This window comes from Populus trichocarpa, chromosome 10 (assembly GCF_000002775.5).
Source record: "Populus trichocarpa isolate Nisqually-1 chromosome 10, P.trichocarpa_v4.1, whole genome shotgun sequence".
NCBI lineage: Eukaryota > Viridiplantae > Streptophyta > Magnoliopsida > Malpighiales > Salicaceae > Populus > Populus trichocarpa.
The window spans coordinates 20,129,292-20,146,538 of record NC_037294.2 but is presented as its reverse complement, the minus strand read 5'-3'; the positions used below and the strand labels follow the sequence as shown (position 1 = coordinate 20,146,538).

At 36.1% G+C, this 17,247-nt stretch overlaps 1 protein-coding gene across 1 annotated transcript; it reads right to left on the bottom strand.

The window, feature by feature from the left end:
• Positions 1-710: 710 nt before the first annotated feature.
• Positions 711-4,184, bottom strand: LOC7489609 (probable receptor-like protein kinase At5g59700). Its single transcript, XM_002315224.4, has one exon. It carries the CDS (start codon positions 3,489-3,491, stop codon positions 1,032-1,034), a length of 2,460 nt encoding a protein of 819 aa, XP_002315260.1. The 5' UTR covers positions 3,492-4,184; the 3' UTR covers positions 711-1,031.
• Between the last annotated feature and the right edge of the window lie 13,063 nt (positions 4,185-17,247).

Below are 17,247 nucleotides of genomic sequence, written 5' to 3'. Positions count from 1 at the left end.
ACCTATTAAAAATAATTTAAAATTTTAATTTAAAATAAAAAAAAACATTTTTAAAACAATCATATTTAAAATAGCAAGGGAAATTCGTTTTCTGCGTTGTTTACAAAAGTAATCATTTCGTTCTTTAAGAATTTAAGCATATTGTCTTTTTGGGTATTTTTTAAGATATTTTTTATTTATAAATATATTAAAATAATAATTTTTTTATTTTTTAAATTTTATTTTTGATATTAATGTATCAAAATTAAAAATATTTTTTAAAAAAACACCCATTCTCTGCAGTGTTAGCTTGACCCATACAAGTTCAGTGGACCGACTATCAATCCACCTGCTAATTGTGCATAACTAAAGCAGGTTATTCCAGAAATTCGAGTGACAGAAGATGTTTCCCTTCGTGTAAGCAGAGAAAATTACTGTTCATAAGCAGCAAATAAACTCCCATCGCAGTCCATGGCCAAGCATGCAACCTTCCTTGCTTCCAAGTTGTCATTCATGCATGCTACATCGTCCTTCTTTTTAATTCAAATTTTTTTTTTTTTTTTTGTCACGGCTAGTTCAGCTCTGTGATTCACTATTCAGCACCTGAGCATCTCTTTTTGTTTCTTGCTATCAAGCTTGAAAGTATAAGAGGATAATCAACTACCAAGCACAGCAGAAAGCAAAACAGAGATGACAATGATATATATGGCGTGAGAAGTGGAAACCGGAAGTAAGAGATCAAGCACCAAATTCGTGTAGAAAACAAGATTATTACAAATCATGAGAGAAAGCCCTAGGTCAATGAAGAACATTCAACATCCAAGAAAGAGAAAATAATGAAATCAAAGACACAGGTGGAATAATGGAATGCGCTATGCATTTGCTCCCTCGACAACATACAAAATCAAGCTACTTGATTTTCAAAAATATACGAGTCTACTTGCAACAGGTTTTAATCCACACTTCCTGTACGGTATATTCTTCTAAGCCTGACTTTCTGCAATAAATGGATCCTTTTTTCTACAGGTTCGAGTTCATGGCTTCCCTGCAGTCTACCTCATTTCCTCTCTAACCATTTGGGCAAAGACTTTACTCATTGAAACACCATCAAGGTCATCTCCGCCTCCCAGGCTGAATTCTCTAGCGGATACTCTGGTCTCAAAGTTATTTCCACGATTAAATTGTGTCGAAATCTGACAATTGTTGCTTGATCTCTCTTCACCCTGGAGTTGGAGAGAACACTCCAGATTCCACAAGACATCTCCCATTGAAGGTCTATCAACACCACACTCTGCCAAGCACTTCTCAGCTATCTCAACAAACTTCTTCAATGAATCTGGCTTAATTTGACCTTCAAGACGAGGGTCTACAATTTCCTCCAATTTTCCTCCCCTTATAGACTTCAATGCCCAGTCAACTAAGTTAACCCTTTCTCTTGAAACTGATGGATCGATAACAGGTCTCCCACAAACAACTTCAAACATGACGACTCCAAATGAGTAAACATCTGATTTCTCCGTCAGTTGCTGCCTTATCAAGTACTCTGGATCGAGATATCCGAAGCTTCCCTTGACTGCTGTGCTAACATGCGACTGATCTATTTCAGGACCAGTCTTAGAAAGCCCAAAATCAGCAACCTTGGCCATGAAATTCTCATCTAGTAGTATGTTTGCAGACTTGACATCGCGGTGAATGATAGCCCTTGTGGAGCCAGTATGGAGATAGTGAAGTCCTTTAGCTGCTCCAATGCATATCTCAAGCCGCTGTCTCCAGCTTAGGCTGGGATGATTTGAGCCATACAGATGGTCCTTCAGAGTCCCATTTTCCATGAACTCATATATTATGATCATCTCATCCCTTTCATCACAGTATCCAATCAAAGAGACCAGATGCCGGTGCCGGAACTGAGATAACATTTCAATCTCAGTCCGGAATTCTGCAATGCCTTGTGATTGTGAAGTTCCCCTCTTCACTGCCACCATTGTCTCATCTCTCAGAACTCCTCTATAAACCTTTCCAAAGCCACCAACCCCAAGAACCAAACTCTCAGTGAAGTTATCTGTAGCTTCTTGGATAACCATGAAAGGGAAGCGGTACCCGAATTTTGAGGTGGAAAAGATGTTAGCACCGTTGAAGTATCGATTGTTACCTCCTCCACTCGTGGGAAAATGGCCTTCCGATTTCAAGGGGTCAGCGTGGTCTAATTTCCTTCTTCGACACAGCAGAAACAAAACAAAAGCCAAAACAACAACGAGAAACAATCCAACGGTCAAGCCTACAACAATAATGACTTTCACCTCCGAACTTCTTGAGGATATAGAGTCTAAGACATCGAGGCTATCCTCGGAATTGCTTATTTTCATGATCTCCAGCCCATTAAGAATGGCATTTGGGTAAGGGACACCTACATTAGAAGGGCCAACACTTACATTTAACAGTCGAGTGTCACTTGCTCTGGTGATGACGTCCATAAAATATGGAGCACCCAAGGAGAATGTGAGTTTGAGAAGATCAAGATTTTGATAAACTAGCCAAGAACCAATATACACATTGAAGTACAGCTTAGGATGAGGATTGCTTAATATATCACAAAAGTGGAACCGAACCAGATACTCAAAACCAGGATCAACATCAAAAAGCCATGTCACATTGGCATTGATATTAGGATCAGAGTCTGAGTTCAATCTAGTAGCAGTCCCATAGACCAAAGAAGGAGCAATATTCTCAGTCGGCCCTCCTCCAGTGAAATTGACCGCTGTGACATTAGACACGAACGTTACTAGATTATTATGTATCAGATATTCATTATCAGAAACCCAAAGTCGCCACAAGGTATCATTTTGGGGAAACACGGTTTGGTTGCCCATATTAACCCTCTCGACTGTCTCTAATGCTTGCTTCCACAGATTTTTGTAGTTGCCTTGGAGACTACTAATGGTCCTAGCACCCGCAGGAATCAGCTCGTCAGGGAGTGAAAAAACTTCTAATGCATTAATAAAGGCAAATGAATTGACAGAAGGAGTAAAGGTGAGAACGAGACTGCCAGACGTTACATTGACAGAGTATTCCTTAACAATGGGAGGAGACTCTAACCGATATTCTCTAATAAGTGTGAAATTTTGAGCAGACACGGAGAACTTTGCCATGCTCGAGTTGTAGTTTCTATACACAAAGGGAAAGAAATGGAGGCGGATCCAGTGTCGCCCGGGTTTCTTGATTGGAAAGGTGTAATGAGAGCTCTCATTGAATATTTTTGCAGTTTGATAAAGAGCAGAATCATATGTTGAAGAGGTGGAATCTGAACTCGTATTGGCAGAAATACTGTGTGGGGTTGAAAGGACATCGGAATAGGATTGATCAGCTACAAATACACGATCCCCTACCGAACTATTTGTAGAGGATCCACAATCTATCAAATAGTTATCTTCGGGAACATATTCTAATGAAACACATACTAGACACAGAATTGAACCAATCAAGATGAGCAATTCACAACTGTAGATATTCACCATGATTAAGAACCACGGAGAAAGATAAGAACTTGGAGAAAAAATCAGATTAACAAACTCGATAGAACTTTTGAAGCTGGATTGGTAACAAAAGAACAGTCAAGGCTGAGATGAAGATAACAAAAATGGCAGAACTGAGACTATTATAGAAACAGGAATGGGAAAGAAAAGAAAAGAAAAGATTCCAATATCACAACCAAAGCTGACACTTTAATGCTGATCGTGAAAGAATTGAAAACAGAAGTGACAAACCTGGGACGATTACAGGAAGAAAAGTGTGACAGAAATGTTGTTTGATACCTGGATAATTACCTCATCAAAATATCAACAAGCCCCAGATGATAAAAAAGAAAAAAAAAATCAAGAATGGAACAGAGTGGACAAATTGGTCACCTTCAAGATCACTGTATATTAACAAACACCAAACCAGATACTTGAAAGCTACAAAAATCCCCAGTCATGTAATTGGCTTCCTCAACTTGTAAACAGAGGTGACATGTTATGCAGCAACACGTTGCAGTCCAGCATCATTTAACTACTTTGAACGCAGCCCAGAAAGAAACGTTTGTTTTTCATTTAGCAAACGTTTGTTTTGACAAATTCATAGAACTAAAAGGAAAGAAGGAAAAAAGAACTAAAAGAAAAGTTGATAGAGTGGGTGAGAGAGTCAAGAGTGGTTGGAAGAAGTAGACAAGATGTATAAAAGGAGAAATGAGGAAGACAGCTAATGTTAGTGGATGGATTGGTTGCGCTTCTCCGAGTGAATGGATAAAAGGTAATTGTACTGTTAGGTTCTGATAGTGTACATGTATCACATATTTCTTGAGTGACAGAGACAGTGTGGCGGATTTGCACGTTAGATTAGACTGTGATTCCAGCTCTGGGCTTGCTGTTGCTGTACCTAAACCATGCATAATCACTGAAACGTTAGTATGGTATAAATTATCCGATGTTAGCACGATGGTTTCGGGTTCTTGCCCTGTCTTTGTGGAATAACATTTTCCGGTAATTAGACAGCAATTAAGATTTTAATAGTATTAGGAGATAAATGAGTTTGTTTATATTATTATTCTGGGTTCGAATTTGATGAAAAGTTGAAAACAATTCAATTAAAAAGACTAATCCGAATATGAATAATTTGTGTATTAGCTAAGAACTTGGGAGAAGAAGTTTAGTTTTAAGATATCGGCTTTTAAGGTTTGAGTTTGCCACAACTGTGTTTTGCAGTTCAAGCATGTCAGAAGAATAAGTAATGGTATGTTAATATTTCTCGTGGATTGACATGTGTATTCGTTAGTCGTAGGTGAAGACTGAGCACGAGCAGGCCCTGGTTTTGTAACTTCGGGTCTTTTATCATTCTCACACGATTTAATAAAAAAAAATTAAAAACTAACACGGGTTAAAAAAAATATTAGAAAAGTAGTATAGTCTCAATATAACTGCTACTGAAAATAACATTTGAACATGACTGTTATTTGTAACCGCAGTTACTTGAAAAATCATTTGTCATGCAAATTAATTAGCAAGTATAAAAGTTAATTTCAAATTCTATAAAGATCAATTGCTCAAAAAATAAGATTCAATATGAAATGGAAAAAAGATAAGATGATATGGTATGAGAGAAGAAACGAGAAAAAAAAATAGGTCTTCGAGAACATATCAGGGCTTCGTTTTTACATATTTGATATTATTAAAAAGATCTCGAGATTATAACAACACACTGGGAGATCATCAAACGAGTTCATAATTAACCCTAAACAAAACTTCTAACCAATCACGATCTTGTCAGATGTTATTATAATCATTCCATCAAAATCTTTCTAATAGTATCGAGTGTGTTGAAAATGAAATCTTGATATGTTACCGGTGACTTATTGTTTATTTATTTATCTCCTTTCCTCATTTTCTTTTTTTTTTTACCATATCATCTTATCTTATCTCTTTTTCTTTGACATTATATTTTAAATCTCATTAGATCTTCATGAAATTTCGAGTTAACTTTTGTTTGAGTTAATTAATTTACAAAAGACGTGCATCTTAAAACATGACTAAACAACAATTACTAGTAATAGTGATTATACACAAAAATAATATTTAAACACATTAATTAGCAAGTATAAAAGTTAATTTCAAATTTTACAAAGATCAATTCCTCGATAAATGAGATTTAATATGAAATGGAGAGGAGATAAGGTGATGTGACATAAAAGAGAAAATAATAAGAAAAAATAAGTCATTGAGAGTTTCGTTTTTACGTATTCGATATCGTTCAAAAGATTTTAACAAAATAATTATAACAACATATTAAAAGATCATCAAATGAGTTCATAATTAATCATGAATAAAACTCATAACCAATTACGATTTTGTTTGATGGTCTTCTAAGATGTTGTTATAATCATCTCATCAAAAAATTTATAATAGTACTGGGTGTATTAAAAATAAAATCTTGATGTATTATCGGTGACCAATTATTTTTTTCTTTTTTCTTCTTCTCTCACTTTTCTTTATTATTATATCATATCACCTTATCTCATCTCTTTTTCTTAGTCATTAGATCTTAATGAAATTTCAAATTAACTCTTGTTTAAGTTAATTAATATTTTTTAAAAATACATCTCAAAACATGGCTACATAACAACTACTAGTAATAACAAGTGTACACAAAATTAATATTTAAACACAACTAAAGATAGTTGTGTTTAAAATAATATTTTTTTTCAAATATTTTTTCAATCTATTCCACTCTATTTTTCAAATAAAAATAAAAATTATGTCCTTCAATTAATTAATTAATTAATGAAAGAGTGAGGAAGAGGGAGAAGCTTCGTGAAAATGGCAGGCGGAGAGAATATAATCAATCAAGGGTTTTTTTTATATATAAAATCAAATGAGACTTTACATAATGCTCTTGTCCCCTTCTTTGTCGTTACAACTTACAAGACGTGTAAACGCGTTCTCTACAGCAGCCAGCAGAATGCGCAGATGGCGGAAATCAGAAGCAAACAGGGCGCATGGGATGAAGTATCCACCACTGGATTATCCACCGTTGGTTTGGAAATCATATCAAGATCTGCTTTTACTTTAATAAAGTCAAGTGAGCTGGATGTTGAGTGTCAAGCATTTTATTTTTCAGGTCTTGTCATAAAAATATTTGTGCTCTGGAAGCGAGCCATCTTTTTTCAAACAAGAGAATTCGCAATTAGTCGCTTCCAATGTTTATATTTTATATGATTTGAACTTATTGCTTGCTTGTTCATACAATACACTTCGGAGTTGATAGCCTTCTTGGTCATACAACACATGCTATTAATCCAGCCTGCACCTTGGAATTTATTTTGGGTTCGAGAGAAATTGTGCTCTCGAGATATCAATTCTCAACTCGGAGTTAAATCTTAATATTTATATTTTTTTCTGGTGGAGAAGTCCAGTGGACTTTAAACTATCTGTTAGTTTTTTTTAAAAAAAACAATTTATATATTAATTAAGATTATAATTTAAAAAACACACCTCTCATGTCGATCTAGTGTATTTAAAAAGAAAACATTTCGAGGAAAATGATAAAATCTTCTCGGCTACCGAAGCAATCCTCTCGTATTAAATCAAAATTTAGGCAAGAAAAACAGAGAGCACACACACACACACACACACACACACAATATTTTATATCTTACAAAAGCAATGTCAAGCGCGCCCCGTATCAATTTCACAGCAGAATCGAGGGTGTGTCTACCGATAGAAAATTCATTTTCTTCATCTTAAATTCATTTTTTTAGTTTTTTTAATGAAAAAATAAAAAAAGGTGTTCATTTTATCGAGAATGAATATGATTTTTCTTTAAAAAAATAAATACATCAAGATTACAGCTAATTTCCATGGAAAATCAAAATCACAGCTTATAATAACTGCTTTAATGTTTTATTTAAATTTAAAAATATAATGAAAAAAGTTATATTATATACTAAAAAAAGAGAGAGTTTTTATATTGAATTCATAATAAAAATGAAATCTACAACACTAACTAAATATAATTATAATATTTTAGATTGCTAAAAAGTGTTCATGTATATAAAAAATATGGTTTACAAACTCGTATAAATCCATGCATAAATATTATACTTGACTGGGAAATTCTTGTTTTCATTTTTATGATTCTATTTTCTTTATAAAAAAAAACTGCAATATTACTCTATTTTTTTAAAAACAATTTCCATGTTCTGTACAGAAACGAATGAATCTAAAATAAAGTGCCCTGCAAATTTTCAAAATCAGATCACATCAATCGTGTCTCTCTCATGCTATAAAGTATAAAGGAAACAACTAAGCACAGGACACTGATCAGAAGGAAGTGTGATAAAGACAAATGTTTCTGTTCATTAGCGCTATTATCTTTTCCTTGAACTGGCGCAAGATCATTCCTCTTTGTTTCTGTGTTTTAAAAGCATTTTTAACAAAATTTGAAATTTTTTTATTAACTTCAAATTGATATGTTTTTAGTGTTTTCAAATCATTTTGATGTGCTGATATCAAAAATGATTTTTAAAAAATAAAAAAACATCATTGGCATGTATTTTAGCACGAAAAGTTATTTGAAAAGGAACCACAACCACACTGCCAAACAAACCGCAAACACTTCAACGGCGGTGATCACAGGTGGCAAGGTACACGACTCATAGGCAGCAAGTGTGATATTGATCGTGGGGCCCGAAACAATCAATGTGACCACCTTGCATTTGTTCATCTCTGCTTCCACTGTCTGCATCATCTGACTGTCAATGTTAATATCAATGATCCTCGTGTCATTTAACAAGGCCCTGCTTGCCAATTCCGTAAAGTAAAATGCAAAATGAGCAGATTGTGGGGTCGCCGTTGGAAGATCAACGGTCAAGGTAATTGGATCAGAGGTATTCGTTACAATGGACTCTCGCAACACTGGAACAGGAGGGTCATTTTCTACACCGAGAATGTTAGAATCTTGCAAGAGGTTAGGGGTGATATTTTTGTTTGGTTTTTATTTAAAAAAATAATTAAATTAAATTTTTTTTAAAAAAAACTGAAATCAGTTTAAATCGATTAGTTTGGGTTTGGTTTAGTTTTTTAGGATAAAAACTGGTTCAAACCATTTTGGCTCGATTTTTTCAGTTTGACTCGGTTTTTTTAGGATTTTTTTCGGTTTAGGTTCGGTTCTGTTTATTTTTTTGATTTCATACTTATAAATCCAAAATCGATTCGGTCAGTCTTTTTAAAATTTTAATTAATTTCTTTTTACAATTCAGTTTTTTCAGTTATTTTTTTCTAGTTTAATTTATTTTTTAATTTTTTCTCACTCCAGCTACCGACTTGAATACAGTTTGACGGAGTGACTCCACGTGTCCATATTTTGTTGTAGAATTTCATATGTGATAAAGCCCGCGTACCTGTGTTCTACACAAACAATATTTTTTTAAATGATGTCTTTAAATTTTATTTAATAACTTAATTTTTTAAATTGAAACAATTTTTTTTTAATTAGGTATCAAAATATTATTAACTAAACTATCATATGTTTAAATTTTTGAATTTATATAAATTTCAAGTCTAAAAACCTTTATCTTGATAAAACTTAAAACCCTGCATGATAATTTAAAATTTTGAATAAAATGATTTTTTTATATTTTAAATTAGGTTGTTTTGCTTTTAATAATTTTGGTTTGAAATCTTCAATGTGTTTAATAATAAAAGTCCTGTTTGTTTTTGTTTTTTTAAGAAAGTGATTTTATTAAAAAGTAAATTTATGAAAAGTGAATTATTTTTTTATATTTGATAGTGTCAAAAAAATAAATTAAAAAATACTTTACAGTGTTTAGTTATATCATTAAAAATATTCTGGAAAATAACTTATATATAACTTATTTTATAAAATATAACTATATATGTAATATAAATATTTTAAATATAATATTATAGATATATAACCTTGTAAAGTATTTCTTAAGTAAAACTTAATAATATTTTTTTCACTTATAAACGTTAAAAATAATTTTTGTTCGAATAAAAAGATTTAAGAGAGAAATTTGCAATAGCCAAATAGCCACATAAAAGTGTTTTTTTTAAAATAGTTCCAGTGAAACTAATTAAGAGAGAGAAAGAGGAGAGATTTTGTTCTTGTAAGTCAAAAGGAAAAGTGTTTTTAAGGATAAGAAAAGGAAAAAACTTTCCAAGCATTACTTTTTATTTGATCAAAATTTAATTTTTTTTAATTATATATTTATCAAACATAGAAAAATGAGAAAAATGATTTTTAATAAAAAAGTTTCTTGTAAATAAACAAGGCCGAAATTTGAGAATATTTTCCTTGAACTTTTACTCTACAATAACATAAAAAAATATTTTTTTTATTAAATCTTTTATATTTTAAATTAGGCTGTTTGACTTTTAATCATCCCCGTTTGAAATCTTCAATGTATTTAATAATGAATTTTGAGAGTATTTTCCTTGAACTTTTTCTCTACAATAACATCAATTTTTATTATTATTATTAAAGCGTCGTCTAAATCCAATATATTTGACATCAATAGACAGAATATAAAAGGAATGAAGGTACACAGAGAAAATGCAAGGAATATATACACAGATACAGCTTACGGGTTAGACGATCGGAACTAAGTTAACCCGTTTCAATTTTTCAGGAAAAAATTAAATTGGTGTTGTTTTTAAAAAATAAAATTTAAATCATTGTATATACAAAATCAAACTAAATTGATTCCTAATTGATTTTTTGAAAACTCAAACACAAGTAAAATACAGCAGGTAAATTGAATTTCGGATTCACATGGTAGGTTTTATAGTTATAAAACTTCTTGCTTTAAAAGCACTTTGCAATTAATTGGAATATTAAGAATGAGAATGATTTAACTATATAGTAATTCAATGGTAAGAGTTTGAGACTAAGAATTTTTTTTTTTTGTGGTCTCAGGTTCAAGTCATGTGGTTGCTAATATGATAGCCACTGGAGATTTACATGGTCGTTAACTTCAGGATCCGTGAAATTAGTGAAGACGCGCGTAAATTGGCCCGATCATTCATGTTAATAAAAAAAACGAGAATGATTGTGATGTGAATAATTTAAGGAAGAAGTAAAAGAAGCAAAGAAGAAAAAGACAATAACGTTGGATAATTATTGGATATCCTTTATTGAATGCCCTCAGGCTTTATATACAAGAATGAAATAACAACAATGCTGGAAAGAAGGAAAGTGATTCCTAAAAGGAATCCTTATTATCTGCTAACAACCTATTCAAACAAGCTTGACTTGACTTATTCTATAACAACTTGGCGATAATCATGATCCACGTCCATGTGCCTCAACGTGCCCCTGCTTCTGCCACAATTCACCTCAGTTGCTATAACCTCGTCCATAATACTACGTGTGCACATATCATTCCTGCCCCCTTAACAATCCTTGTCCTCAAGGATAAAAGTAGGGTAGGTCTTGGTAAATCTCATTATATCCTCCCAAGTGGCATCTTCAATCGGTGCACCCGCCCACTTAACTAAAATCTCAGGCTTAGGACGGTATTGCCCTTTGTGAACTACCCTGCGGTCAATGACAGCTTCAGGTTGCGAAAGGATAGTTGCAGTTTCTGAAACAGGAGGAAGTTGAGCGATTGTGGGGGGAATGGACCCCAAATATTTGCGTAGCAAGCTAACATGGAATACATTATGTATTTGCGAATCTGAAGGTAATGCCAATCTGTAGGACACTGACCCGACTTTGGCAATGACCTGATAAGGTCCAAAGAACCGTAGAGCTAGTTTCATAGAGCTTCGAAAGGCTACTGAAGTCTGGCGGTAAGGCTGTAGCTTTAGGTACACATAGTCACCAATATCAAAGGAAACATCCCGACGATGTTGATCAGCCTGACATTTCATTTGATTTTGAGCGAGCAAAAGATTTCTTCACAGCTCACGAAGAATATGATCTCGATCACGCAGGTGCTCATCCACTGCTTGAACTTTAGAGGTGCCAGGAACATAAGATAATAAGCTAGGAGGTGGAACACCGTATACCACCTCAAAGGGTGTCACCTTAGTGGAAGAGTGGACAGATGTATTGTAGCTGAATTCTGCCCAAGGAACCCACTCAAACCAGGTTCGCGGTTGGTCCCCTGCAAAGCAACGTAAATATTGTTCGAGGGCCCTGTTAACCACTTCAGTCTGGCCATCCGATTGAGGATGGTAGCTGGAGCTTATACATAATTGTGTGCCTTGGAACTGAAATAGTGTTCGCCAAAAGGTGCTGATAAATACCTTGTCGCGGTCACTCACAATAGAGGTAGGAATGCCATGCAACCGAACTATGTTGGAGATGAAAGCCTTGGCAACGGTGATGGCTGTATAGGGATGTTTCAATGGAATGATGTGGGCATACTTAGATAAACGATCCACAACCACCATAATGCAGCTGTAGCCATGAGAGGAGGGTATCCCTTCGATGAAGTCCATGGAGATATCCGTCCAGACTTGGTTTGGCACTGGTAGAGGTTGGAGTAATCCAGCTGGTTTCATGCAATCAGTTTTGAAACGTTGACACCTCTCATATTGCTGCAAGAATTCTTTGACTGTGCGGTGCATATTTGGCCAAGAGAAATCTTGCTTTATACGGGCAAGTGTTTTATGGAACCCAAAATGCCCACCAACAGGAGTGGCATGACAATCAATCAAGATCTGTGGAAGGAGAGTGGAGGTGGGACTTAAAAAAAACTTTACCTTTCCAGAACCAGACTCCATTGCGCTGCACCATGAATGAGTTGTTTGACTTGAAGTTAGCATAAAATGGTTCATGCTGCACTTCTTGTTGTAGGGTTGGCCACCAATCTGCTCGCGGAGCAGATATAGATAAAAACTGGAATTCCACCACCCTAGACAACGAATCAGCTCCTTGGTTTTCAGTTCCCTTTTTTTACTCAATCACATAATCATACCCCGTTATTTTAGATAGCCAACGTGCTTGTGCTGGTGTAGTTATTCGTTGTTCCAAGAGATATTTGAGGGAATTGGTTTTTTTCTTCAAATCATCCTCTCCGGTTCCGGTAATAACACTACACATCACCCTCCTGATATGCATAGCCTTCTTTCCAAATTCTCTCATGTGTTTGAACAGCCTACCAGTTTACCCCCTAAAAGATCCAATGACCATCATATACCATTGCAGCCGAATTCAGGTCCAGTAAGTGTTAGACCCTACAGATATCCCTATTACCAAAAAACCGAGATAGAGAAAATGGTGCAGGAACTTTTGAAGTCAGATTTGATACGGCCAAGTAATAGTCCATTCTCATCACCTGTTTTACTGGTCAAAAAGGCAGATGGAGCTTGGCGATTCTGTGTGGACTATTGTGCCTTGAATGAAATTACCATCAAAGATAAATATCCAATTCCGGTGATCGATGAACTTTTAAATGAACTACATGGATCCAGGTACTATTCCAAATTGGATCTACGGTCCGGCTATCATCAAATCCGGGTACGCGAAAGAGACATTCCTAAGACGGCTTTTCGAACACATGAAGGGCATTATGAGTTTGTTGTCATGCCATTTGGTCTCACTAATGCCCCCACAACTTTCCAAAGCCTCATGAATGACCTTTTTCGTCCCTATCTCCGGAAATTTATTTTGGTTTTCTTTGATGATATTTTGGTATACTCTACATCATGGGAAGATCATCTCACTCATTTGCAAACTGTTTTGCAAATTTTGGCTGACAATGAATTGTTTGCTGAGGAGTCTAAATGTCGATTCGGAGTTACACAAGTCGACTACCTCGGCCATATCATTTCAGAACAAGGTGTTTCTGTTGATCCCACCAAGATACAAACGGTCATTGAGTGGCCTACACCGACAACAACAAAGGGAGTCCGCAGATTTTTGGGGTTAGTTGGGTATTATCGAAAATTCATTCGTCACTTTGGGAGTATAGCAGCACCGCTTACCCGATTGCTGACCAATGAGGGATTCCACTGGAATGAAGAGGCTGATATGGCCTTTAGCAAGTTGAAGACAACCTTAACTTCATCCCTAGTCCTGCGCCTGCCAGATTTTTCTCAAGGCTTTGTGGTTGAATGTGACGCTAGTGGCATTAGACTTGGAGCAATTCTCTCCCAACAAGACCAACCAGTGGCGTACTTTAGTGAGGCACTAAAGGGTTCCTCTCTAAACTTATCCACCTATGAAAAAGAGATGCTTGCCATCGTCAAGGCTATTCAGAAATGGCGACCATATCTGCTGGGAAAACCGTTCACGGTTCGCACAGACCAGAGGAGTCTCAAATATCTCTTGGAACAACGAATAACTACACCAGCACAAGCACGTTGACTATCTAAAATACTGGGGTATGATTATGTGATTGAGTACAAAAAGGGAACTGAAAACCAAGGAGCTGATTCGTTGTCCAGGGTGGTGGAACCCTTGGAACTCTTTGTCTGTGAAAGCTGTGTTGTCTGTGTGCCTTAGTCCATGAAGGATGTGTGTCTCTCCTTGCCTTTTGTAGCTCATCGTGAGCTTTTTGAAATCCATTTCAATGGGACCGAGGGTTTCAAGCCATTGTACACCCAGCACCAGCTGACAAGCGGTAACTGGAAAAATATAGTAATTAGCAGTGACGGTTTGCCCTTGAATGTTCAGTGTAAGACCTTGGCATTGTCCATTGCAAGTAATCTTCTCCCGATTAGCAACCATGACATAGAACTGTTTGTTGCGATTTACTGGCAACCCAAACTTGGAGACCACCGCTTGATCGATGAAGTTGTGAGTACTACCTCTATCGATGAGCACTGTTACACTCTTGTTCTTCAAATTGCCCAACACACGTAAGGTTTGAGGGTGTTCGGCACCAACAATGGCATGAAACGAGATTTCTGGCATGTCTTCAGAGTACAACATATCTTGAGGATCATCAATGCCTTCCTCAAGGCTCGTGTGGGAAGTGTCTTCGATCATAAATAGCTGAGGACGTTCACAATGATGACCTGGAATAAATTTCTCATCACAATAGTAACACAGCCCTTTCTCCCTTCGTTCCCTAGCTTCTTGATTGGTGATCCTTCGAAATGATGTTGGAGAAGGAGTTGCTCGTTGTGATGGAGGTGGTCCCCAGAAGTCCTGCTGCTGAATTGGTGGGCACCCTAGACATCAGCATTGTGTGTGTTGATCGGTTTGGAAGGTTGGCTTTCTTATGTAAGAGATTGCGCTCCTCAAGCAGTCGTGCAACTCCAATTGCATCTGCCAATGTGTGAGGTTGTTTGATCTTGACATCAATATGAATATCATCTCGAAGACCGGCAACAAAGCACCCTATGAGGAAACCTTCAGGCAGGCCGTCAACTTGATGGGAAAGTCTTTCAAAGGCTTCTTGGTAGGCTGCCACAGTGGTGGTTTGTCTGAGACGCGTGAGTGACTCTGATGGATCTTCGTATTCTGTGGGTCCAAAGCGTAGCAAAATTGCCTGGACAAATTCGCTCCACACGAGGGGTCCTCGAAACTTGTTCAGCCATCTATGCCATTGAAGGGCAATTCCATCTAAGTGGAAAGAAGCTAACTGGACTTGTTGAGCAGGTGTAATGTTCTGAAAATCAAAATACTGCTCTGCTTTATACACCCAACCTGTAGGATCATTACCATCAAAACATGGAAAGGAGAGCTTGAGTTGTGGATGTGGTTGACCATTGGCGTTAAGAGGACGGGAAGTGTGGAATTGGGATGATGATTCTGGTGCGAATGGGTTGATTTCAGGAGAATTAGGATTTGGATTTCGGCTGGTGCGAAGGGCTTGTAGTTCAGTTAACACTGCTTGTAAAGCAGAGTTTACCTGATCAAAACTTGATTCATGCCTAGCTAAGGCTTCATTGACCTCGTTGCGGAATTCAGCATTGCTTTTTCCACGAGTATCCATGATGATAACCAGGCTCTGATACCACTGATGTGAATAATTTAAGGAAGAAGTAGAAGAAGCAAAGAAGAAAAAGACAGTAACGTTGGATAATTATTGGATATCCTTTATTGAATGCCCTCAGGCTTTATATACAAGAATGAAATAACAACAATGCTGGAAAGAAGGAAAGTGATTCCTAAAAGGAATCCTTATTATCTGCTAACAACCTATTCAAACAAGCTTGACTTGACTTATTCTATAACAACTTGGCGATAATCATGATCCACGTCCATGTGCCTCAACGTGCCCCTGCTTCTGCCACAATTCTGCTATAACCTCGTCCATAATACTATGTGTGCACATATCAGATTGTTAATTTAATAATAAAAAAAAAAAAGAGAATGGTAGGTGCTCTTGTGTGTATAAAGTCCGATTTCCAGTAGTATTGTGAATAGAAAATATACACCATTGTCAATGATTTGTTACGTGGAAAAGCTATTACACATGTTTGTACGCAGTGATAAACTATTTGAAGTTTTAATTAAAGTTTTATAATTTTGTCTTGGTCTCGGTTAGTCAAAATAATTTTGTCAAGCTAGTTATAGACTTCTTTGATTTTTTTATTATAGATTTTTATTTTCAATGCCAGAATAGGCTGATAATAGCAAGAAAACTACCTTATCGAGGCCTTAGCTCTGATTTAATTATTTGTCCCTTTGTACCAAAAATAAAAAGCAAGAAAACTACATACCTGACCTCGCCGCCACCCAAGTTGGCTCTCCAGACTAGAAGAGAGAATGAGATATTAGGATCCAAGTGTGGGTACAGAACATCTGGCAGTGGCATAAACTCCAAGGTAGAGATAAAAGGGACCTCTCCATCTCTTGTCTGCACCAAGCACACTGTAAGAATCGCTGATTTCTGTAAACTGTACACGATCTCGTGATAAATGGGCCCACTTCTCGAAGCTGTATTAACCGTAGACCATTTTCCGCCGTTCAGATGAAGATCAAATGTTGGAGGATTTGAGAGTCCATCATAGTTGCCATAGAAGAACCCGGCTCGGATCACGTATCGCAGAGTTTTGTGCAGAAACATGGTCGTGGGAAATGTATAACAATTTTGGTCCGTCTGATCAGGACACGTTTGTTGATGCCTGATCGAGTGAAGTCTTCATCCGTGTCCCACATGGTCATGGTACTATGTTAGGGTCAACTCGGGTTACTTCACCGCCACAGTCGATCCACCATCCAACATGGTCCAGGGAATCTGATAATCCATTAACTAAAGTTTCATGGCATTTACAGCAAATCTGTTCGTTCATAAACTTTATTTTAATTTAAAGCACAAAATAATATAAGATGGTTGATGTAAACGACGTCTGAGTCAATCAAATATTAATTATGTAAAAAAAATAAAATAGATTGAAGGTTTTACCCATGAAGGACCATGAAAACCATCTTATAATTATTTTAATTTAAAGCACAAAATAATATAAGAAATTATAGCATAGGAAGTTACCCTGAGAAACAGCATTCTGCAATTGAAGGACCATGAAAACCAAAAGAATCGACAAAATTTTACCCATGAACATAGAAGAGGGCGATGGTACAAAGATGCAGAGTTTATGTTCTTTGCCAATATGGTGGGAGTTGACAGGGAGACGTGGTGTTAAATAACTTCTAGCTAAACCTTGTAATCTACAAACAATTCTTGATTTTTCGGATCTACAACTAATTAAGACCTTTGGATATTGTCATTTGTCAATAATATTTTATCAACGAGTATACATCCTAGGAGATGAGTAGGCAAGCTTTTGTCCGACCAAACAGCTACTTAACAGACAGATA